Source organism: Myxocyprinus asiaticus, chromosome 47 (genome assembly GCF_019703515.2).
Source record: "Myxocyprinus asiaticus isolate MX2 ecotype Aquarium Trade chromosome 47, UBuf_Myxa_2, whole genome shotgun sequence".
NCBI lineage: Eukaryota > Metazoa > Chordata > Actinopteri > Cypriniformes > Catostomidae > Myxocyprinus > Myxocyprinus asiaticus.
Window position 1 is genome coordinate 27,968,077 of NC_059390.1, and position 25,882 is coordinate 27,993,958.

Here is a 25,882-nt window from a genome sequence, read left to right on the forward strand (position 1 = left end):
GGCAGTAATCAGGCCTGGGTGTGGCTAGAGAAATTGAACTCAGGTGTGATAAACCACAGTTAAGTTATGTTTTAACAGGTGGGGCAAACACTTTTTCACACAGGGCCGTGTAGGTTTGGATTTTGTTTTCCCTTAATAATAACAACCTTAATTTAAAAACTGCATTTTGTGTTTACTTGTGTTATCTTTGACTAATATTTAAACTTGTTTGATGATCTGAAACATTTAAGTGTGACAAACATGCAAAAAAATAAGAAATCAGGAAGGGGGCAAACACTTTTTCACACCACTGTAGGTGTACATACTGTATGTGTACATAACAAGAACACTGTAAAGTGTTGGGACAAACATGGGGCATTCATCACCCTGACATCATCATGTTGAATATTTCTGTAGATTATCTTAAATAATTCTACTCCACATTTAATGTAATGTAAACAGAAATATCCACACCAATAGCAATAATCTAATACGATATGCCCCCCCCCCCCCCCCCAAAAAAAAAAAAAAAAATCTTCTTCAAACATGCATAGAAAGTGACTAAAATTCCTATCATGGCCACAATCTAAAGATTTTAGAATGACAATAGTGTAACTATAGTGGGAGCTGTCCACTTCATGTGGTGCTGAAACTCCTCAACACTTCCAGTCTCTGCTCTTCATTTTGTGTCTCTTTCTGCTGACAGACATTTGTGAAATGTTTCATTTACATTTTAAATGCTTTATTTAGATTTAAACATAACACTTAATGAAAGATGTTTGCCTGTATATATACAGTATAATTAAGATTATTTAGTATGTTTATTAAGCCATTTTCCTCTGTCGAATAATTGGTTAGTTCCAATGTTATGTCAGGTTTTTATATCCTTGTTGACCCCCAAACACAACTGTTAGTCGCACGTAGAGGTTTAATGCATAAATAATTGTATCTTTGAATAATTATACGAGGCTGCTGGATATAACATATCCAATAAAAAATTTGGTTTACTGAGGTAAAATAATACATATTTTTTTATACACCCTCTGTGATGACGCAAAACTAGTACATTCCTGTTCTGATCAACAAAGCTGTTTACACTGCACGTGCGCAACATAAACAGTGTCGTAAATCCTTGAACGACCTTTGGGACATTTTTGTCTTTTTCATTATTGTTTTTTTCAATCATTTTTGCTGTGTTAATGCCAATGACATACATTTTCCCAAAGGTGTGTATTTTTGGGGGAATGTTGATATTTCAACCTCAGTTCCTCTAATACATTGTGTACACAAAATAGCTACACTCAGGACCTTCAGGACAAAAATGTCCCCATTGAAACCCATTAAAGCATAAAATCACGAATTCTATGCTATTATGCTTTCATTCCGGAGCCGTTTTCAAAATTTTAATTTTTTATATTTTCCGCCAGATGCCGTCATTTTTCTCATGTTTAGCCTATGGAGCAAATACATGCTTTTTTCCTATTTTATGTTTGCTGTATTAGAGTCAGAGTGTTTTGTATGTGTGTACTGAGAAATTTGTGTGTGTAAAAAAAACAACAATGGCATTATGTAAACAAACTGGCATTTAAAGTGTTAAAATCCTGAAAATGAATGAATATTTGGTAGTTATGATCAGGACTGATGGTGGTTAAAAAAAAACTGATTGAAAGTGGAAAATAATATTCATATAAAATATTATTATGGCAGTTTTTTGACGCGGACATTTTTGTCCTCTAAGGACCTCTGAGTAACTTTTTTTAAATTGACGCACAAGGGTTAAAAGTGCTGTAATTGTTTATTTATTATTTTTTTTATTTTTTATGAACTGATAATAATAATACAAATAATTGGCCGCGTTAAGTTTGACGGTTGCCAATAGGCGCTACGTTTAAAAACGCTGTTTTGCTATGTGAAGTTTTATAATTTTTATAGTCGCTTACAGCACGTTTATTATCACGAGAGCGTTCTATAGTTCAGTCGTGTTGCGTCGCTCACAGTGTAGGCGAAGGAAAAGTTGAAGCGGCAGTAAGTTTCAGTTCATGCATTGCTCTGCGCAGCTTCAGAGCTCTCTAGATCTTTCCATTTCATCTGCTCACACATCTTTATGATCCTCAACGTCTGCTTATCAGGATTCGCCGACTTCAGTTCCCTCTTAACGAATAGTTTACCGAATCCAGGCAGTTTGTGATGGGATTTTGTATTCACTGAGAGTCAGAGGAAAATCAAACAGGGTCTCATCGACCTGCCAAGCGGTTGTTTGGCTAGTTTGTTACACACACACACACACACACACACACACACACACACACACACACATATATATATATATATATATATATATATATATATATATCCTAGATATTTTTACGGTGTTGCTGCATCAATGATTTAATCCTCAGCGAGTTTGTTTTGTTTTCGTTTTTCTACACGAAGGTATGACGTGGCGGAAATCGTGCAGCCGAGAATATAATATTTACGGAAAAATCTGAATCGACGCCTGTTTTGGATTATTCGTTTCAGGGGATACCAAACGCTGAATCGATCACGCGCCAACTAAAGACTTTATTTTCGATTGATCGGACTTAAAAGACTGCTGAAGGGTTTTGGAAATGAGCTATTCCATTTCAAAATGTCTTTTTTAAGAATCACTCGCGGAGAGAGACGTTTCCTCCGAGGACGAGAGGGTTCGTAACGCTCAATTTATCGCCTATTTCACGACACGCGTCTCCATGGCTCCGGCGGTCAAATCGATGAAGCGCAAGGATGCGATTAACTGGCCGAGGATGTCGACAACTTTCTGGGCTGTGCTGCTGTTGACGGCGCTTCTGATCGTGTACTGCGGTGAGTTTGCGGTGTGTGCGATGTGTCTTTTTAAGTGTGCAAGGATGTAACACTTCATTGATGTGACCTTAAGGATAATGCATTGCATCTCTAGTGTTAGTAACTTAAATATGTCATACAATCACAAACTCCATCATGAATGTTCGAGGAGAGATCAGCTCTGCTCGTGTAAAGCATATCAGAGACCTGACCATGTTGTTCTTAAATGCACATAAAGGTTTAAGTTGAGATTGAAGGGCAAGGGAAGGTGTGTTATTAGGTTGAATGATATCTTATGATTGGATCTTTGTGAATACAGTGGATTTTTTTCTTAGCAGACTCTATTGGCATTAATAAGGCAAGGTAATAAGGTCTTTTATCTGAAATTATTTAATCACTTCACCTAGTTGCAATATATATATATATATATATATATATATATATATATATATATATATATATATATATATATACCAATTATATACAGTATGAATCCTCAAAAAGACCATACTGTTCATAAATGTACATATATTTTAAACTTGAGACTGAAGGGCAGGAGAAATTGTGTTTTAGGATTAGATTGTTGTAAATACTGTGGCATTTTCCTTATCAGACCCTATTGACACTAATAAGAAAAGACTTTGCATCTAAAATCAGTTCACTGGGATACCTTGTTCCAAATAATAGAATATCTGCAAAAGTGAATGCACAAGCAGTCATACTAAGCCCATTACTCAGTCAAACATACACACATGCAAAAACAAACTTAAACAACCCCACCTGAACGTGATTGATATCATAAATGCTCTAGGAGAGATCAGCTCTGTCCCTTGTAATGTCAAAGCGTGTCACAGACTTGACCTTATGTTCATAAATTTTAACGGGAGATTCAAGGGCAAGGGGAGGTGCATTAACAGCTGTAATGAAATCATTGTTGGATCTCTTTATTGGAGACTGTGATAGTGCCTTAATCATGTCATCTATTGGCATTTAGAATAAAACATCTTTCGTCTGAAATCACTTTACCTGGTTGCAAAGATAGTATGTGTAAGAATGCACATGCAGTCATTGCCGCATTACTCAATCAAACATACACAATTCCCATAAACTGCCTCCTGAACATATGAGTAAAAGCATGAATGCTCAAGGAGAGAATAGTTCTGTCCAGTATGTCATGTACATGCCCATGATGTTCATAAATGTACAGGTGTAAAAGTATTTTCCTAATCCGACCCTAATGACAATAAGGAAAATCCTTTTCTCGGAAATCATTCTGTATCACTTGGACTCGTAGTAGCACAAATAGGATGTGTGTGTGTGTCGCACAACTTGTAATCATGGAGAATGTGAGAATGGTTCAAAGAGCATCTTGTATGCTTCATTAGAAGAATGGAAGCAAGGAAATCTGACCTTCATGTTGAGTACAAAGGAGTTTACATGGTTAATGGCTAAAAATTTTTTTTGTTTATTTATAGGTTTAAATAGGTTTATCCTTGATATTATATATACATGATAGATAGATAGATAGTTAGATAGATAGATAGAAATAGTGCAGATTCTTAAATATTTCTTGTTTTTACATCATAAACTAACTTTTGTTTCTAGACAAATTTCTAGACAAAGTTATATATTTAAGCAATATAGTACGAGCAAGAGTGCTATATGGCCCTACATCAGCACTGCTGTGATTATCTACAGCATTCAGCCTGTGGCCGAATCACAGCAGTGCTGATGTAGGGCCATATAGCACGATTGCGAGTGTGATATTGCTTATATACAACAGTTCAAAAAAATTAGGTAGTCACAAACAAAGCATTTGTACATGGAACTAATTTCTTACGCGACCGATCAGAATCTGCTGTTGTTGGTTCAAACCAAATGATGCGTCCAAGCTTCTCAAAAATGTCACTTTAGAACTACTAGTATCACAGCTTGGGCTGTTTCTGACAGTTATTGGAGAAACAAGGATGTGTGTGTGTGTGTGTGTGTGTGTGTGTGTGTGTAGAGAGAGAGAGAGAGAGAGAGAGAGCGTTGCTGTAGTGTGTTAGTCAGCTTTCTGAAAATAATGTCATTTTCGTGACATCCTATTTTCTCTGTGGAAAAATAGCGGGGGTATTCCTTCCTATTCCACGGTAGTCGGTGCGCAAAGAAACCACAATTCTCCGCCATTTTGAACAATATGTCCTCTCCGATGTGTAATCTCTCGGGTAAGAGGTAAGCAAACACCTTGAGTTTGTGTAATTAATCAGTCTGTTGTGTCTCTCCGCAGTGATGAGCCTTAAATGCTGAAGCTGTTAAAAGCTATTTCCCAGCTTTAGTAGTGTAGAATGAAAACACTCACTGGCGATGCACGTCTCCTCAGCTGACTCATTTACACACAAAAAATGTCTTTTGCTGACACCTGCTGGCTAAAATCTGAGATGTCACAAAAATAAATGTCAATAGACACATATAGTACTTAACATATATGCACTGCTCTTACACTTTAGTTTAGAATGGCACAAACACAAGCGGAGTGATGCACACAGTGAAGCGTCCGAGTGCTGATGTTCTGAGACATCAGTGTTCATGGAACGTCTCTCGTCCAATCAGATTCGAGGACCGAAACTAAATGTTGTGTATATACTATATATATATATATATATATATATATATATATATATATATATATATATATATATAAGAATAATTCATCAAAAGCAGTTATAAGCCCATTAAAAGTTCAGTTGATTCATTATCTTGGCCAAGATGTTACTAAGTCTGTCCTGATGTCTCAATGAAACACTAACTGTCATAAAAAGGTCGGAAATTTTTTTTTCAGTTCACGTCTGGGTAATTTGGCACACACACACACACACACACACACACACACACACACACACCTGAATCAGTGAATTGTGTGTCCAGAAATGTTGCTTTGTTTATCTAAGCCAAGCCTTGGCTAGGTGTTGGTATACCTCAGAGGGTATTTAAAGTGTGCCAATCTCTCTTTGGTTCTAATGGGTTAAATCTTAATACAAACACAGTATGTGCATAGATGGACATAGATATTTCTGCATTCACTTAGTTACTGTATCTCTTGTGATTGCGTGATTCTCTGCTGGGCTACAGTCAACATCCTGAATGTTTGGTCTGGTTAGTAGTCTAAAGCATACACATGTTCTATTTTTATATGGGTGTCTCACTCTCTCTGTCTCTCTCTTTTGGAGCAAATCAGTTTCTGCAGCTCTGCTCTGACCTGTTGTTGTCTGTGATATTAATCTTAATCTAGATGGGCTGCCCACCGCACGACATCTGTCTGAGTCGCTGTCAAGACCCCAGACTGGCACCTTACAGCCTGAGCTGCTATTGCTTGTGCAGTTGATTGAAAACATGGAGGCAACCAGTGCATTCACATCAAGGTGTGATGTTAGCCATGTTGGTTGATTTGTTTATTTATAGCGAGTCTTGTGTGATGTATTCACAAACACAACAGAAATGAGGTCTGATTTCTCACTAGTTATACAGTCACTGCCTCTTTATATTAGCATCTTACTGCAAAATATAGTCAATGTATCCCCCTACAAATGTCATCGCTGTGTGGGACTGCGATCTCTGTTTTACAGAGAAAGAGAATGGGTAGTTTAGATTACTGATAAAAGAGTGCTCATGTTGTACCACAGATGTACAAATGAATATCATGTGATATGATTGACGTCAAGGACTGTTTATTATGACTGTTTAATTAATGATATGGGGAGGACTTTGTTCTGTGTGCTGGCTCCCTCCTCTGGACTCTGTCAAAGCCACACATGCTTTGCTCAAACTTACTTTCCAATCATTGTGCAGCAAGAGAAAGAATAATTGATATCTTGAAACATATGATTAAATATATTGCATATCAAAAACAAAAACATTTTAAACCACAATTTTGACAATATTTTTATATTTATATCTTGTTTATAGTTTGACGTCTGAATTGGCCAAAAAACTTGCTCAGCTAATTTCTGCTCACATCATATTTTTCACATGTAATATACAGCAATATACTATATATATATATATATATATATATATATATATATATATATATATATATATATATATATATATATATATATATATATTAGTATACGTAAAATTGTAAACTATTATTTTCTATTATTTTTGTTATTTATTATTAGTCTGGTTTACTAAGGCATTATTTTAACATTATTTTAAGGCACATAACTCATCCTGTACCATTTGTGCTATTACTTTTAACCTGATCTCATGAAAATGACATGACTGCTGCTACATTATTGCTAAATGATATTACATGGTTCATTACACATATCATGTCTCTTCCAGGGTGAAATGTCCACTGTGTGCCGCTAAAAGCGATTCAAATGTTTTCCCTAACAGATGAGTTTTTAAAGGTCAATGCTCTATCGAGTTTTAAATAAAAATAAAAAAAAAATGATCACCCTACTCTAAACTTTGAACCTAAACCTAACTGATAGTGTCAGAAAACGCAAATGTGGGATGAAAAACACAATTGCTGAAGCAACCACGTCATTTTGTGGTGCTTCTTTGTCATTTTCGGCTCACTTTTCGACTCGTGTGCTCTTCAGGACTCATACCCCACTCCTTTGCATCGCAAGTTCAACGCTTGATCAGTTGAGCTACAGCATAATTTGATCATGCTGAAACAAGCCTGAAAATGTAGTTGGTTATGTAATGCAAACGTTAAAATGTATCGCCTTACAAGTTACTTATGCTATAGTAAAAGTGTTTAAGATGTCATAAGATAGCATTGTGTGAGGAACAGGATGAAATCAGTGCCTCTAGTGTTCATTTTACAAGGAAATTGCCACGATGTGTATAACGAAGTGCGAAAAAATTTAGGTATAGTAACATTCTATGAGAACTGGGGTGCGTTTCCTGTACAACAACGTAACTCACTGCTTAACCACCAGGGGCAGATCTAGAATTTTTTTTATAGGGTGGCAATCGCCCACGCATAGTTGTTATGGATTAAAACACCAAGCTTCATTGCAACAAGTACTAGTTCATTAATAGGAGTCACTATCATATTACAAATGCCCATGAATGTGCACTACAACTGCATTTCCACAGGAACCACATAGTAACCATTTTGCAACATTAAAAAAAAAATAAAAAAAATAAATATATATATATATATATATATATATATATATATATATATATATATATATATATATATATATATATATATATATCCAGAGCACCAAAACATTGTCTATTAAACTCATCTACAAATTCTAAATGTTCCTAAGCTTCTCATATAAAACTGACAATCTGGACTAAACGTCACCACTTTATGCAGGCCAAATTTTTTATTTTGTTAAGTGTACACATGGATGGAAAATGCATGCATCTGCTAATTAAGTCCTGTAGGCCTATCGCCTTTGTAACAGCTGGAATAAGTCATTTGAAATTGAAGATTAACGCAAAGTTAGGTCTAAATAAAAATAACTGTACAGAAAATTGTGCTGTGTGGGGCAGTGGTGCAAAACTTATGAATATTAATTATGCTATGCACAGTAAAATATTATTTTAAATAATTTAATCTCTACATCTTTGATTAAGAACATGACTGATTGATATAGTATCTTTTTGCCTTAGTTTTTAGAGGTTTTGGATTCTAATTCACCCAGATATAACTTTTTATTTAATAAAATAAGATTGCATCTGTACGTCAGTGGATGGGTGTTACACTTTAAAAATACAATGCAATAACAGATGCGGGGAGATGAGAGTAGTGGAAACACAGACACATTTAACAGGAACAGCGAACTCCAAAATTCAGACAGCGACAATATAACTCATTCCAGTGCCGGATCGCCAGTCAAAACACACACTGATGTAATAGAAACTCCAACTCAAGAACTGGAGATGTTTCATACACATACCTGACGAAAGCTATTTCAAAGTGGTGAGGACACGTCTCACCCATCTCAACCCATAACTGACAATGATGTATCTAATAATCATTCAGTGAATACTTGGAAACAACTGAGAACCTCATCTCTTACCTCTTTTTTTACCCATCTATTTGTCCATGTGGTCATTGTTGTTGAGGAAATATGCTCATCAACCCGTGAGAGCCCAAACACTGTACATGCGCTGCAATATTAGGTAGGCGATTGGTCGATGTTGTGATTGGTCGCTGCAGCTGCTGTAAACAATCACGGGATTGGTCACGCTGTAATCAATCACTCAACGGGTCTGTAGTCATTTGTGCATTCAATGAGAGTTTAGGCAGTTTGACATGAATAAACCCCTGCACAATGTCAACAGCAACTATAATATACTTATATTTATATTTAATACATTTGGATACTTATGGGGTGGTGTGGGGTGGCAATGCTTTTTCTTAGGGTGGCATTTGCCACCCTATGCCACTCCGGTAGATCCGCCCCGTTAACCACCAAAGAACGATGCATCGTTGAAAAAAATAACTAGCTAGTCACGACTGTTTCCCAAAACCGTAGCAACTATGCTGCACATCCATTGTTCGAACCATGTTGGTTTAACAACATAGAACGGTCATTAATGACGTTACACAGCCTTTAATCCCTTAAACGGCTTAAACAACGATTAAACGATGTTTCAGAATGCCACTTTCTGCAAAACCCCGGATTAAACTGTTTTCTTAAATTCATGTATACGTGTTTAAAATGTTGACAGAATGAAGGATATATATGGAATGAAAGATATAGAAACGTCCGCGAAGGCAAATGATGGCCACACAACAAACTAACAAGGAAGTTAGTTTCTAACCACAGGTAAAGAGCTGTAGTTCTAACCACACAACTTGCAATGTAAAGAACTGTTTGCGAATGTTTGCTGAAACCACGGTTTTGGGAAACACTAAATCACTGAACTATGTTGGGATGATGGAACTTGCGAATATAGTTGGGTAACAGTGCTTTTGTGAAACGCACCCCAGATTGATAAATTTTCTAAGCAATTATACTTGAAATTTTCACCTGTCGAACAAAAAAAAATAAAAAATCTTGGCCAGTCAGCAACCACCGCAACGCCCTAGTAACCACCCACAAAACCCTATTAACAGCATAGCAGTGTGATGAAAGCCACTCAGAACACCTTAGTAGCTGCATTGTCATTCCCCAGCAACACACAGCACCCTTGGCAGATAAATAAGATACAAAGATAATCTGAGCAGTAAACCCATTTAATATAAATTTATATATAAGATGAAAATTATATAGTCAGGATGTGGTTTATTTTTATGAGTGTGTATTTATTTCTGTGAACACTCAGATTTGACCATCATCACAGTCATATGCAAAGAGCATATGGTGCTTTGTTTGTAGGACTGTGTGTGCATGTGTGTGTATGTGTATATGTGTATGTGTGTGTGTGTGTGTGCTGATATTTACTGCCTACTTTTCAGTAGATTGGTAGACACAGGCAGAACATTTCAATTAAAAGACTGATCCAAAGCAAGCTATAGCAATAAGGAGGGAAATTATAATAAAGCTAAATGAAGAACCAAGGGTGTAGCCAGGAAATTGCTTTTGTGTGGGCCTCAATAAAAATGGATGGGCCAAGTTTTCACCCCAATTTGTTTCTGGAGTGACTATTTTCACCCCGGTGTAAATAGCATCTTTCACACAGTGCGGCTATTTGCACCCCAGTAGTCTGGTGGAACCACAGAAATATACGACAAACTAAACAGGACAGTGAGCATGTATAGCTCACTTTCGCTAATGCCTAAAAACCCCGGTTCAATTCTGCCTTTTGTCCCATTTTTTTTTTTTTTTTTACCATCCGATTTACAGTTTCCACTCTCAATATTTCCTTTAATGGGGCCTGGGTAGCTCAGCGAGCATTGGCATTGACTACCACCCCTGGAGTCGTGAGTTCAAATCCAGGGTGTGCTGAGTGACTCCAGTCAGGTGTCCTAAGCAACCAAATTGGCCCGGTTGCGAGGGTAGAGTCACATTGGGTAACCTCCTCATGGTCGCGATTAGTGGTTCTTGCTCTTAGTGGGGTGCGTGGTAAGATGTGCGTGGATCGCGGAGAGTAGCATGAGCCTCCACATGCTGTGAGTCTCTGCAGTGTGTCATGCACATTGAGCCACGTGATAAGATGCATGGATTGACGGTCTCAGAAGCGGAGGCAACTGGGACTTGTCCTCCGCCACCCGGAATGAGGTGAGTAACCGTGCCACCATAAGGACCTAAGTAGTGGGAACTGGGCATTCCAAATTGGGAGAAAAGGGAAAAAAAAATATATATATATATATTTCCTTTACTACTACTTACAATAATAAATAAACATTTATATAAAGGTTGATTTAAAGCAGTGATTTGGTCACTAAGAATGGTTTGATCCGGAGGCAGTTTCTGTCGATCGCACTTGTTCCCTTACTCCTGCGGCTCGGCTTAGCTTGTGTGTAGATTGCATCACTGTGTTACTATGATAATATTGTAGTAACCATGTTTTTTGGCATAAATCATAGTGTTAATGCAATTAGCCGTGGTGTTACTACAGTAATATGGTGGTTATATAGTAACTATGGTTCATTTTGTGGTTACTATAATTTTACTACAAAATACCATGTTGAAACTATGGTTACTGTAGTAAAACCAAGGTTATTTATGTTTTTTCTAAGGGAAGGTTAAGGTTTGGTTTAGGGGTTAGGGTTGTTGTAGGGTGTCTGTGAGACTCTAAATAAACACAAACATGCTGCAGTGATGCCTAGATCCTGTATGTTAGTATTTAAATATTGGGTGCTATCTTTTTTTTTTTATTTTCCTTAACAACGGAGAAGCAGTGCATTCAAACAGTTCTTTCACACTTTCTGAAATCAGAATTTATGCATTTTTTAAACTATTTTATAAATATATATTTGAAGTCAAAGAATACATTCTAATATTCTGGGTGGGCATGGGTCTAATTTGGGTGACCCCAGGCCCACCCTTGGCTATGCCACTGCGAAGAGCAGAAAAAGAAAGAAACAAGTGTGCTACTGCCACCTCCTCCATAACACCTTCCACAGGGTCAATTACATGCCCTGATAAATAATACCTGCTACATGCCAGAGCCCCGCCTACTGATGCATTGCTGCACAATTACACATCCCCCTTTTTAAACATCCTGTGTTATCTGACATCTTGCTCAAACACTCACAAGTACACAAATACACTTGCACACACTCTTCTGAACTGTGTTTTTCTCAAACTATGGTCATTATCAAAACTATTGAAGGGTATAAACACTAGAGGAGGGGGAAATTAAAGTTCATGGGCATTAGAAAATCTCAGGAGGTGGTGTTTGGTAATTAAAGATTCACATTTGACAGCTTAGATGCTTCTGCTTTAGTTTAGAAGTTTTAGTTTTAGCTAGAGATGGACTGCATGATGATATACTACAGAATATATATTAATATGTCTGTTTCTTCACCTTTTTGAAATTTTTTGGATTTCTAAAAGTAATGTCTCGTTAAAAATTTTTTCACGCTCTCAATAATTGTTTTAAGTAGTCTTTTAACAATGTCCAACAGTGTGCAGTATATACAGGCATCACAGATTTATGTAATTTTTGTCATTTTTATCAGAAAGTCATTAAACAATTCCCACCATAGTGTCATTTCCAGCACATCTCAAATTCTGTATTCGGTTTAATAGAATTATGTGCTTGAAATCACACTAATGAAAATTTGATTTTTAACATTTTTGAAATAAAATGGCAGAGTTCTCGGTCTTGCTAAGGCACTTTTCATAGCTATTTTATATTATACACACAATTTAATAATATTTTTACACTTTTTGTGTAATTTGAAAAAAATTACATCTTAGAATATATGTTGTATATAATATAGAACGAACGTTACTATAACAAAATTCTCACGTGCCACACTACATTTCGCCACAGTTTTTTGGTAAAATTAACACTAGAGGCACTACAACTGTGCGTTTTATTCAATTCCACACAAATCACGACTACAACGGCTGATTATGACTTCCTAAACACTTATTTTTTCACTCTGTTACTCACACACTACTTTGTTATGTATCAAAACACTTTTACTGTTATGCATCATTTGAAAAACCAAACATTTTAATGCTTGTATTACAGACCCACCTCCAAGTTAGGCTGGGGCGCCGTGTGCAATGGGCACGCAGCCGCAGACTCCTGGACAGGACCACAGCTGTGTTGGCACATCAACTGCCTCGAGTTGCTGGCTGTACTACTTGACCTGTGGAGGCTATTGCCGTTGATCCGGGGCAAGCACGTGTTGGTCCGCACAGACAACACAGTGACGGTAGCGTATATAAATCGCCAAGGCGGCTTACGTTCACGTCGCATGTCGCAACTCGCCTGCCATCTCCTCCTCTGGAGTCAGCAGCGACTGAGGTCCTGCGGACCACTCACATCCCGGGCAACCTCAACGCCACAGCGGACGCGCTGTCGTGGCAGATGACGCTCAGCGGAGAGTGGAATCTCCACCCCCAGGTGGTTCAGCTGATTTGGAGTCGGTTTGGCAAAGCACAGGTGGACCTGTTTGCTTCCCGGGAATCCTCCCACTGGTATTCCCTGACGGGAGCCCCCCTCGGACAGATGCGCTGGCACACAGCTGACCACAACCCTGCACTCTGACCCCAGCTTAGCTGGGATATGTGAAAAAAAGAATTTCACTGTATATGTGCAAATGTATAATGTGTGATAAATAAATATAATTATTAATTATTATTATTATGAATCCTTGTAGGCCATGCCTCTTTCCCTCATGGGATCTCTCCGTGGTCCTCCTGGGCCTTCGGAGAGCCCCGTTTGAGCCGCTAGAGTCAGTTGAGCTGAAAAACCTCTCTTTGAAGACGGCTCTCCTGATTGCGCTCACCTCCATCAAGAGGGTTGGGGACCTGCATGCGTTCTCTGTCAGCGATACCTGCCTGGAGTTCGGTCCGGTAGACTCTCATGTGATCCTGAGACCCCGGCCAGGCTATATGCCCAAGGTTCCCACGACCCCTTTCAGGGATCAGGTGGTGAGCCTGCAAGCGCTGCCTTGGGAGGAGGCAGACCCAGCCCTGTCATTGCTGTGTCCAGTGCGTGCTTTGCGCATCTACTTGGATTGCATGCAGAGCTTTAGATGCTCTGAGCAGCTCTTTGTCTGCTTCGGCGGACAGCGGAAATGGAACGCTGTCTCCAAACAGAGGCTTGGCCACTGGATAATGGATGCTATCGCTCTGGCATACCAGGCCCAGGCCGTGCCCGCCCCTTTGGGAATACGAGCACACTCACGCCAGTGGCACCTCTCTAGCAGACATATGCAGAGCAGCGGGCTGGGCAACACCCAATACCTTTGCGAGATTTTACAATCTCTAGGTTGAGCCGGTTTCGTCCCATGTTTTGTCAGGTACAAACAGGTAAGTTTGGGAATACGGGACAGCTGGCCAGGTGTATCGCTTGCGTATAGCGCCTTTCCCCTCCGTGAGGCGAAGATGTGCGCTTCCTCTCCCATGCGAGTTCACGAACCTGTGAACCCTGGATGTCCTTCCTCCCTAGCCCTGTGGCTCGCGAATTCGGTGGAGGAATTCGCAGCCGGACCCAGTTCATGTGCTAATATGCTCTGTACTGGGATAGGTGCTCCACAGGTGCTGGTTACTCCGGTAATTCCCTGTGATGTATTTTCTGTGGTACGGTCTCCCTGTTGGCAGACCCGCGTCTCCCTTGGGCAGAGCTCTCTCTGCCCTCGGTCGCTGTATTTGTAGAGCTCCTCCCCTTCGAGGCAGGACATACCACCGCGCCTCTTCCATGTGTGGCTGGTGAGCCCACGTGACGTATTGCCACATGTTACCTCCCTGTCGGCCAGGATGTGGTCTCCGCGGGGTCTTTTCCCCCGAAAGAATAGGAAAGGAAAAGAACAGCTTCCCCGGCACGAGTAATAGAGTTAGATGGCCCCAGCCAAATCTAATACTCTGCGGAGAGAAAACATAAAGAAAAAAGGCCACTGCTGGCGTGGCCTGCTCCCATGCTAGTTACGTCGCTTCCCCCCCTCAGGGGTGTGGGGAACTACATGACATCTTTTGGGGCGTTGGGGTAGTCTACGTGCAGACTGATGCACCTGATATTATGCACGCAGCAGCTTGCTTGCACCTGCATCGGCAGTTCACGTAACACAGTTCAGCTGTTGTGGCATTTTGGCATAGGGACCCCTAGTGTCATTACATCGACACAACGTCGAGTGAGTGACAGAAGGGGAATTCTTGGTTACTGTCGTAACCTCCGTTCCCTGATGGAGAGAACGAGACATTGTGTCCCTCATGCCACAACGCTGTACTACCCGCTGGAATGTCCGGGACCCTGTCTAGGCTCCTCAGCACAAAACCTGAATGAGTGGTTGCGAGTCAGCTCCTTTTATACCCGTATGTCCAGGGGAGTGGCATGCAAATTCCACTCGCCAATTCTCATTGGCCTTTTCTCAAAGACCAGAGGTGTTTGGGGCTCCCAAGAGCGACCCCTAGTGTCACTACATCGACACAACATCTCGTTCCCTCCATCAGGGAACGGAGGTTGCAACAGTAACCAAGACGATTATCATAGTTTAAAACAATTAATAATTTGTATTCTTATAATTAATTTTCATTCAGTTTGAAAGTCTAGGTCTGGGACAAAGCTAAACAGCTAAATCTGTAAAAGGTTGTTTTAAAAGTACCAGAAAAAAAAACAAAAAAAAAAAAAACATATGAAGGCCTGGTAAAAAGCTTTCAAGTTGGTTTTAGTGTGACCTTTATCTAACATATATATATATATATATATATATATATATATATATATATATATATATATATATATGTTAGATGATATATATATCATGCAACCACAGTAGATATATGTGCAAATAAGTGAGCAGGACTGCTTTGCATTATTTACATGTGAGAAAGATGAAGAAACTTGAAAACATATTTGTTGGATGCTGAACAATGTTACAATTGCAAAATACAGTTCAACTAATGTGCAGTCACAGGTGTTTGAATTTGGATCATACAGTTAATGTCTTAAGCCTTTTTAAATCAAGTATTACACTGTATATTGTGAAGCTGTTTTCGCAATGAAGTCAGACTTGCAAAAAAACAAATCATTAATTTGCCATGAAAATGGCCATGCAATGTATCTTTCATTTGTACCTTTCATTTGTTAAGTGTGTAATTCACTAGATTATCTTAAAATAGAGATTTACGCATGGTCATGCACCAGAAGAAAAAAAAAGAAAAACAAATGCCACAGCAACATAAACCTGAAAGAAAGAAAAAAAGAAAGAAAAGAAAGAACACAAGAAAAAGAAAAAAGAAAAGAAAGAAAACAAGACAAGAAAGAAAGAACCCTAAGTAATAAATGTCTCCTTAATAAATGTTTCACAGCTGTCCGCATAACATAAAGGTATATTTTCATAAGATACTAATGTTAAATAAGTGTTATAAAACATTTATAACATGTGAGGCATATCAGTTTCATTTGTAAATGAATTATAAGTCATTCCCCTTGATAATCTCTTAACAAATGGAACATTAATGTGTGTGTAATAATTAGTGTTACCAAAGAAAGAAAGAAAGAAAGAAAGAAAAAGAAAGAAAATAAGAGAAAGAAAGAAGAAAGTATGCCTGTATTTAAATGGCACAATAAGCATGCAGTTATTATAATATCCTGAGCTATTTTAAAGCTAGCCGAAGGCCTTTTCCACTGAACGAGCGATTTAACCACTGTCCGCATCAAAGTGTCGGTATGTAGGCTCGTAGAACTTGTCAAGTTTTCTGTCTGGCCCAGTGAGCACATTATGAACCTCTTACAGAAATGGAAGCAGCTTTATGGATGAATATTTTATCAGCTGCGAGGACTTACATGTTTTTTTGGTCATAGTTGACACTTTTGAGCTGGAAAAAAATGATCTCTGCAAAGTCGAAATGCATGTAACACAAAAGACCTTCAGCAAATGATTTTTGAAACTTTTGAAATTTTGATAAACATTGTTGAAAGGCTGGAGTTTTGCTTTTTCAGGTCCTGCAAAAGTTAATGTTATATCACAGTGCGAAGTATGGTTTCCACCATTAATGAAAGTAGATTTTTTTTTTTTTTTTCACGTACAAGAGATTCTGTGAGATTTTAATCTGCTTCAAACACATCCATTAATATTGAAATAATCAAAAGCATGTAATCAACTGAAACAGTGATTAAAAAAATACAATAAAAATCATTTAAATGGTTAGTTAAACCAAAAACTGTCATCATGTACTCATCTTAATGTCATTTTAAAAGACGTATAACTGACTTCCTTCCATTTGGTATTTTGCAGCATTTGCACTCGTTTAAGCTTCATTTGAGCTCCATTAAATCAGAACTTTAGTATGTTAGGAAGAGACTTTTTTGGACAGTATGCTAAGAAAAGAGTTTAGTGTCTGGTCTTACTATCAATACTTTAGAGAGATAATTTTTTTCATTGTTGGCTCATGAAAAATCTGAGGATACCTTGGGGAAAAACGATATGCTTAGTCTTTATTAATGTGAACCCAATCGGCAGACATCTCCTACAGGCCCTCATAAATTTGATCACTAATTGCTGTTTAAATGACTTTGTGTCACACCATAAAATCATTTAAATTTGGTATTATTGTTAATAGGCACCAAGTAGCATGCATAATACATAACTATTGACATTTCACATAAGGGTCTACTTCCTGCTAACAATCTGGCTTCATTCTTGGTTGATGTAATGACGATTTTTTTGCTGCTGGAGGGGCTTGGAAAGACTACTAAAATACTGGTGGAGAGCTGTTAAAAATGACTCCCCGGCTTTATTATTGAGGAAAGCAATTGCTCGGAAGAAAATGCCCCCCTGGCATTTTGAATTCCTGCAGGGCTCTGTCAACGTGTGGCCGCTCATAGGCTGTGACAGGAAATATCTCTGGTGGAAATGCTGTGAAGAAGTGGAGAAAAGATAGTTGGTGAAAATGTGCTGCACAGTGATCGGTAGGCTTGGGTAAAACATGCTAAAATGTTAATGGCACTTTCTATGAATCAGGTACACTTTTGTGTCCAATTCCTTTTTTATTTTAAAGCATTAAAGGCACAAATTCCATGTTTTTCGTAGTGAGAACTATTAGATATGTTAGATAAACTTTTATGCCAAACTAAAATCAACATTGCATACAGAGTAGGGGAAGATGCCCCCCTTAAGATCAGTGTGCATCTACCTTTAAATTGTAACATATATAGATATACATTTATCATGTACAGGATGATGGTGCATAATCCAATATATTATCAATGGATATAAATAAAAACATTAGCTAATTTAGTTGTTAGCTAATGTTTAGTTAATTTTGAAAAGGGGCTATCTTACCCAGGGTAAACTTGTCCCAAGTGTCATCTGATTTTTACAGAATGAATAAAATACACTGATATCATTCTTAGTAGTTTCATTTTGATGTTTTAAGTCAAATATGAAATCAAATATATAATGTAAATGTTTATTTCACAATTTAGTTGAATAATTGAATAACTGAATAATGGCAGGCAAATCAAATAGCAGAACCGTACTCTAAGAGACTAATCTGGAAAATAAACTTATTCTATGAATTATAAACTGTACAGGCCTATGGATATACAGTATACATATATAGACACCCATATTTTTAATGGCAGGGATGTCATAATAGACCTTGTTTACCTTGTCACTTCAAAATAATAATAATAATAATATATTTTACTCCAAAAATCTAAATAAAATGACAAAATGTTTTTCTGCCAATTGTTTTCCATTTCTCAAGGCATTATTTTTCCTTCATTCACATACTGTGACTAATGGGAAATACCTGATTTTTATATATAGATATAATTTAATATAGGCAATTATAATGATGCCTGCATTTCCAAAATCAGATACTGCAGGAAAGGGTTCCGTAAACAGCAACCATAAACAGCTTATAGTTAAGCTAATGAACTCTTATTACTTGGTGGGAATATATGTAGTAATATATATACTGTATATTACTTGGTGCATCCATTAGGCAGGTAACAGTATCAAATTTTCACGTAACTATAATTGCTGAAGCTTTGATCATGGTATATAGTATTATCACGGTATTGAATTACATTACAAAAACGGGTTGAAAGTGAAACAAACTTTATTGTTGTTCTCTTAATAACAAATTTAATTACTTTTTCAATAACAAACTGGCCTTTAAAATAACAGATAACGAAGAACTTTGAAAAGAACCTTGAACGTTTAAAAAACTACCTTCAACACCATAGATACATAGCCAGGGTTGGGAGGGTTACTTTTGAAATGTATTCCACTACAGATTACAGAATATATGCTGTAAAATGTAATTTGTAACGTATTTCGTTAGATTACTCAAGGTCAGTAATGTATTCTAAATACTTCTTCAGCACTGGTAGATTTTTTCACTTGTTTTGACTATAAAAACTCTTCCAGTACAGTAAGACAAAACACACACATTAAAAATACATTCTCTGAAAAACCTAAATATCTTATGAAGTGTTGTTTCTAAAACAAGATAAATCAAATTGATCTTGTTTTAAGGATTTTTAGATATTTTTACAGGAAAACAATACAAAAATTATTATCAAGAATAAGATTTTTGCCCTAATATCAAAGGTCTTACTAGAAAAAAAGAAATTCTGATCCAACGTGAATTTTCTTGATATAAAAATATGATCGTGCCTGGTAACGTGCATGTAAAATGGCTAGAAATAGCATTTTAGCTTAGCGTAAAGATGACAATTTACACAAGGTTTATTTCTATTTCTCCTGCTCCAAACTTACTTCAAACTTACTTCAAACTTATTTCTCTGTCTGCTCGTATGAATGTAACACATCATAAGAAAGTGTTTCACTGCTGTTCAAATGAATCATTTATATGTATAAATGTTTTCCTTCTGAAAGGGCTAAATATTAAATTAAACTAATGACAATAAAATGCAAAGTAACCTTTTGATTACTCTTCAGTAATCAAAATACATTTAGAATGTAATTGTATTCTATTTACCAATGATTTAAATTGTAATTGTAGTGGAATACAGTTACTTATATTTTGTATTTTAAATATGTAATCCTGTTACATGTATTCCGTTACTCCCTAACCCTGTACATAGCCAAATATAACATTTAGTTCACTCACACTGAATGGAAAAGTTCATATGCATGGTATTCTATCTTCAAAATTAAGACTGAAATCATCATTGGGCCACATTGCCATTATTAATTACAGGACTTAGTATTATCTGATTCCAGCTGTATTTTAGTTGTCACTATGAGACACAAACATTACTGTGTAGCTAGCGGAGTTATAGCGAACTACTTTTTGGCCACTTGAAAGCAAGCTACACATCTGCAAATGGCAACAACAGTTCACGTTCTTTGTCATCTTAGTTGTCACTTAGCAAATTGTCTCTTGTAGTGTTGTGTCTCACATTTTCAAAAACAGTTTGTGAAAATGAGCAGGACTGTCACAACTTACCTTTATCTTCCCGAATTGAACAGAATGATTGTCCCGCAAATGCGCAAATATGTTGGAGTTGTTCCCATGTTTCGCTACCACGCATGTTTTACATAAAGGGAAACTATCACTCCCACTGCATTTTTATGGAACCAAAATACTTCCACTCTACCGACTTAACTCTACTAGAATGCGGATAAAGGTCCATTTTCTAATCCAGGTTGGTTTGTTTACATCAGAGTGCGCATGTGTCATTTTTGCCACGTACACGCAGTGTTGTGAATCTTGATTCGTTGATGGAATACAAACTACTGTGCGATCAGAAAAATCTAAACCCACGGTTTTCAAACTGGGAGGTGCGCCTCCCCGGGGGGGTGCCAGAGCATGTCGGGAGGCGCGGAGATTGAAGATAAATTCACCAAATAAAATAAAAAGATACATAAATACAATAAAAATGTATTGTGAAGATAAATAAAAATTATTGGCATAATGGACCATAGTCCTGCTTCATAGACTGTAGCTCTATAGCGTTATAATATTGTTAATGTTGAGAGCACAATATGCATATCATGCGAGAGCGCATCAATGTACCGGATGCGCCAGTGCGAATCTCTCCGCTCGCTTGCTGTCCAAGACTTTGAAAACCCCTGATCTAAACCATTTGGCTAAAAAGGATATCTAGAATCATCTGCTGTATTTTGAAGTGCCCACGATAACAATATTGTGCATGTTAATTACCATGATATAACATATAACGAATACATCACATGCCTAGTAGATAGACAGACAGACAGACAGACAGACAGATAGATAGATAGATAGATAGATAGATAGATCTAATTGTGTGTCATTGGAAAATAGAGATCTGTGACATTCTATGATGTTGGATATTAAAAATGTTTATGTATATTTGTCAATTGGAAATTTGTGGACACAGTAATGTATTTAGATTTTTGGAGTAAAAAAAATAATATTTTATTTTTATTTTGAAGTGACAAGGTAAAGTTAGACCCTTGGGGTAAGATACCCCCTTCAGAGTTGGGGCTGATGGCTGTTTCTGGTGTCATTCAATAATTCAATAATTATTATAACTTATGGTGTTATTGTTAAATACTTCCATGCATTAGATGCACATTTTAAACATCTCTTTTCCTTATAACCTAACAGGCTAACTGAGTGGAGTTCAAACTATATTCATAGTATTGCTATTATAACATCCTTTCAATTAAAATATGGGTGTCTATATATGTATACTGTATATCCATATGCCTGCACAGTACATAATTCATGGAATAAGGTTACCTTTCAGATTAATCTGAGTTCTGTTATTTGATTTGTCTGTCATTATTCAGTTATTCAATTATTCAACAAAATTGTGAAAATAAACATTTACATAAAATATTTAATTATATATTTTACTTTAAACATCACAAATAAATGACTAAGAGATGTATTTTATACAGTATGTAAAAAACGGATTACACCTGGAACAAGTTTATCCTGGAGGGCTTCTTGCCCCAGTAGTGGGGAAAGATAGCCCCGTTTAATTATTTTTAATTTTCTATGACAACTAAATTAGCGAATGTTTCTATGTATTTCCCTTAATAACATATTGTATGATTAGTAACATATTGTATGAAGCATCATCGTCCTGTACATGCTAAACGTGCATCTATATACAGTAGATATTAATTAGTGTATTTGTGTGAAGTCACCTCATTACACAACACAATTTATCATTACCGCAAGATTTTTATACTCATTGCGGTAATGAGAAACAATGACTGCACTAATAATAAAAATTTCTAATTGTCTCTTTAGTTCTAATGTGAATGCATTATTAATTATTAATGTTTGTATTAAAATTACTAGCCTGGAGTGCGTTTTTCAAAAGTATTGTTAGCCAACTATGGTCGCAAGTTCCATCGTTACCAACATAGTTCAACTATTTGGTGTTTCCTGAAAGGAAAGTTCCTTATTAGTTTGTTGTGTGGACATCATCTGACATCACAGAGGCTTCTGTATCGTTCATTCCATATATATATTTAATTCTGTCAACACTTAGATGACATTTTCATGCATTTAAGAAAATGGCTTATTCCGGAAACAGCGTTCTAAAACGTCATGCATACTCGAGAGCAGCCGTTTAAAGGATTAAAGGAAAGGGAGTTAAGAGAAAGCGCTTAATCACAAACAGTTTCTGTCTGAGAACATGGCTTTTATGTGTTTGTTAATGCATAAGTGGCGTTCATATGTTTTTGAAGAGTGTGCATGTGCGTATATGCTCAAGTGCGTCAGGGGAACACCGAAGTCTAATGTAGAGGGAAACCCCACTATTGCAGAGCAATGCATCTGTTGCATTACAAAGTGCATGCCGCTTTCGTGTCTTTGACAGCTTTCTCACATTAAACAGCTTTCTGGTGTACGTGTAAATGAGTAATTATAATTTAATATTTACAGAAGTTTTTACTCCACCCCTTGAGTAACGTCTTTAACAACAGCTCAAAGTACATTTTTCCAATGACGCATCATACTATGGTGGTTACGTCGTTGTAAAGGAAACACACCCCAGGTTGATCTTTCGAAATCCTTCACATATTTTTGGCTTGGGTTTTGTGTGTTGCAGTAATGATAATTTTTCTGCTGATGCTCCAGATAAAGTTATTACAAATGTTAAAGTATATCTTTATTATACTGTTTACAATGATTTAAGATATCCCCTTTCATGTTCCAAAGAAAAACAAAATTGTTAACTTTGAGTATGATCTGAAGGAAATTAATATTTCGAAAGATTTACCCAATAAATATTCTTTTTGCCATCTAGTTGAAGCAACATAGCCACTTGCTGCATTAATAAAGAATTCAACTGATGTTGAGTCACTTTGGGTTTAAATATATTGACAGTTTTACAAAGGCTCATCCAATTATAATTGAGAGCTACAAGATTTTGTTTTATTATGTGTGTTACAGTGATTTTACCACGGGTAAGTTGCCGTTCTTTAAGCCCCCTTAACCATGGAGCTTTTCTAAAATAGAGGCTACATCAATATGATGAAATACACCAATGTTCAATAAAGAGTTACATGCCGTAATAGAAAAAATTGGAATAAAGAGTTCTTCCATTAAGTAATACAATAGTTCATTAGTCAAACTGCAGGTTGTTTTTGGTTTCCAATCAATTTAGCAACATGGTGCATTCATTTATACAGCCTGGTCTCATGAAATTTACTTGAACATTACAATAGTTTTGCAAGTAAAAATTCACATGCTGTATAACACTTTTGGCTGCAGGTTTCTATTGAAATGTCCAGCTGGGGGCGCCAAAAGCAAGTAAAATGGTGTTGTTTCAGATGCGGTTTTAAGGTGAATTTTATGTATATATACACTACCGGTCAAAAGTTTTGAAACACTTGACTGAAATGTTTCTCATGATCTTAAAAATCTTTTCATCTGAAGGTGTATGCTTAAATATTTGAAATTAGTTTTGTAGACAAAAATATAATTGTGCCACCATATTAATTTATTTCATTATAAAACTAACATTTTATTTAAAAAAAAAAGTTTTTGAAATTGATGACTTGGACCAAATAATAAAGAAAAGCAGCCAATAAGTGCCCAACATATAGATGGGATGAGAATGTTTAAAAAGCATCCCAGGGTGATACCTCAAGAAGTTGGTTGAGAAAATGTCAAGAGTACATGTCTGCAAATTCTAGGCAAAGGGTGACTACTTTGAAGATGCTAAAATATAACACAGTTTTGATTTATTTTGGATTTTGTTTAGTCACAACATAATTCCCATAGTTCCATTTATGTTATTCCATAGTTTTGATGACTTCACTATTATTCTAAAATATTAAAAAAATAAATAAAATTTTTTTTTTTTTTCAAAACTTTTGAACGGTAGTGTATATATATATATATATATATATATATATATATATATATATATATATATATATATATACTTTTTTTCTTTTAAAAAACATACCTCCCTAACCTAAAATATTTGTCTGAACGTAACCAATAGTTGTTTTTTTTGTTTGTTTTTTTTTTTTTTTATAGAAATGTGACATCTAAAAAAGACATCCTTACTAAATCAACATCTAAACTTAACCATAACCTTATATGAGAAGTTAAAAAAGACATCCTTACCTTAATTCAGTGCCTAAATCTAACCACTGGTGTTTTAAAATTCAGATGCAAAACTTAAAAACACATTTTCTGAAGCAACCACCTAATTTCGTGTTGCTTCTATGACTCTGTAATGTCAAGCGTCAACTTGAGTTCACTGTTAGAATTGAAACATGGTCCTCCAACTCCCAGTCGAACACCCTATCAGGTTAGCTACCACGCAAGCTACTCATATTGGAGAAAGAGTATATATGTACATATAGCATTAAACTGTATTGTTTTTCAAAAGACATGTTTGAGTATAAGTGTGTCAGTATCATAAAATAGCAGTGTCTGAGTAATAGAGAGAAAACTAAGTATTTATAAAGTCATTATCAGCCATTAAAGTCATGATTTGAGTGAAATTGAATAAAACACACAGTTGTTGTAGTGCCTCTAGTGTTCATTTCACCTGGAAATTGCAGGGAATTGTACCTGGATATACGTATAACAAGTTTAGCAAAAAGGTATATAGAGTCACGTTTTCACTATGAGACCAGGTTGAACATAGAATGCACACATCAGTTCACAATGCTTCAAATGCAGTTCATCCAATTAGAATTAAGAGCCAGACATTGAGAGCTATAAATTCCAATTAGCTATTTCCAAACTGGCAGTGCTGTTTTGGTTACTCTCTAGTGGACCACAACATACTCAACAATAACACAGGTATGAGTCAGTAGTCTAGTCATATTTAGCATGCTTGCTAATTTTAGTAAGGTAATGAACTGTCCTAATTTGTCTCATGGATCTGTCACACTCTGAACTCGAGCACACACTTTTGACCTGAATCCATAATTAATTTTAATTGAGGGTAGTCCTTATGCTTATCACTGTTTAATGACTCACACCCACATACAGTATTTAATTTAACACTTTATTAAGGAGCACATCAAGGATTTATTTAGGATATTTTCTTATAAGTTGGCAAACCTGATGTAATCAAATAAGCTTGATTATAAAATGGACGGTTCAGACTCTGAAATATGTTCGGAAAGCTGTTGAAAAAGAGCCAATATATCCAATTAGACCAATGAACTAAATGGCATTGTGGAGGAACTGTTATTAAGTGGTGGATTCCGTAGACTTGTCTTGACTTAGCAAGTAAGCAACCAACAACAACACCATAGCAACATTCTAAAAAAAAATAAATAAATAAGCAAACGCACGACCACCAAAAAATTTTAAATGTTTAAAATTAGTTCCCTATCTGTCACTCACTCGACATTGGTGTCGATGTAGTGACACTAGGGGTCACTCTTGGAAGCCTGAGACACCTCTGGTCTTTGATAAAAGGCCAATGAAAATTGCAACCACTCATTCAGATTTTCTCTTTGGAGCCGAACGGTCATGCTCGCTGAGCTGAATACTACTGTTCATTCACCTGCTGGATCTGACGGCGCATTTCAAGGGCTTCT

General features: G+C 36.6%; 1 protein-coding gene across 1 annotated transcript in view; it reads left to right on the plus strand.

Moving 5' to 3' along the window:
- Window positions 1–2,413: 2,413 nt before the first annotated feature.
- Window positions 2,414–25,882, plus strand: part of tafa5a (TAFA chemokine like family member 5a) — a 278,672-nt gene continuing 255,203 nt past the window's right edge. Inside the window, exon 1 of the mRNA XM_051691662.1 lies at window positions 2,414–2,820. Within this exon, the coding sequence (XP_051547622.1) occupies window positions 2,709–2,820 (112 nt within the window). The 5' untranslated portion in view covers window positions 2,414–2,708. The remainder of the gene's footprint in view (window positions 2,821–25,882) is intronic.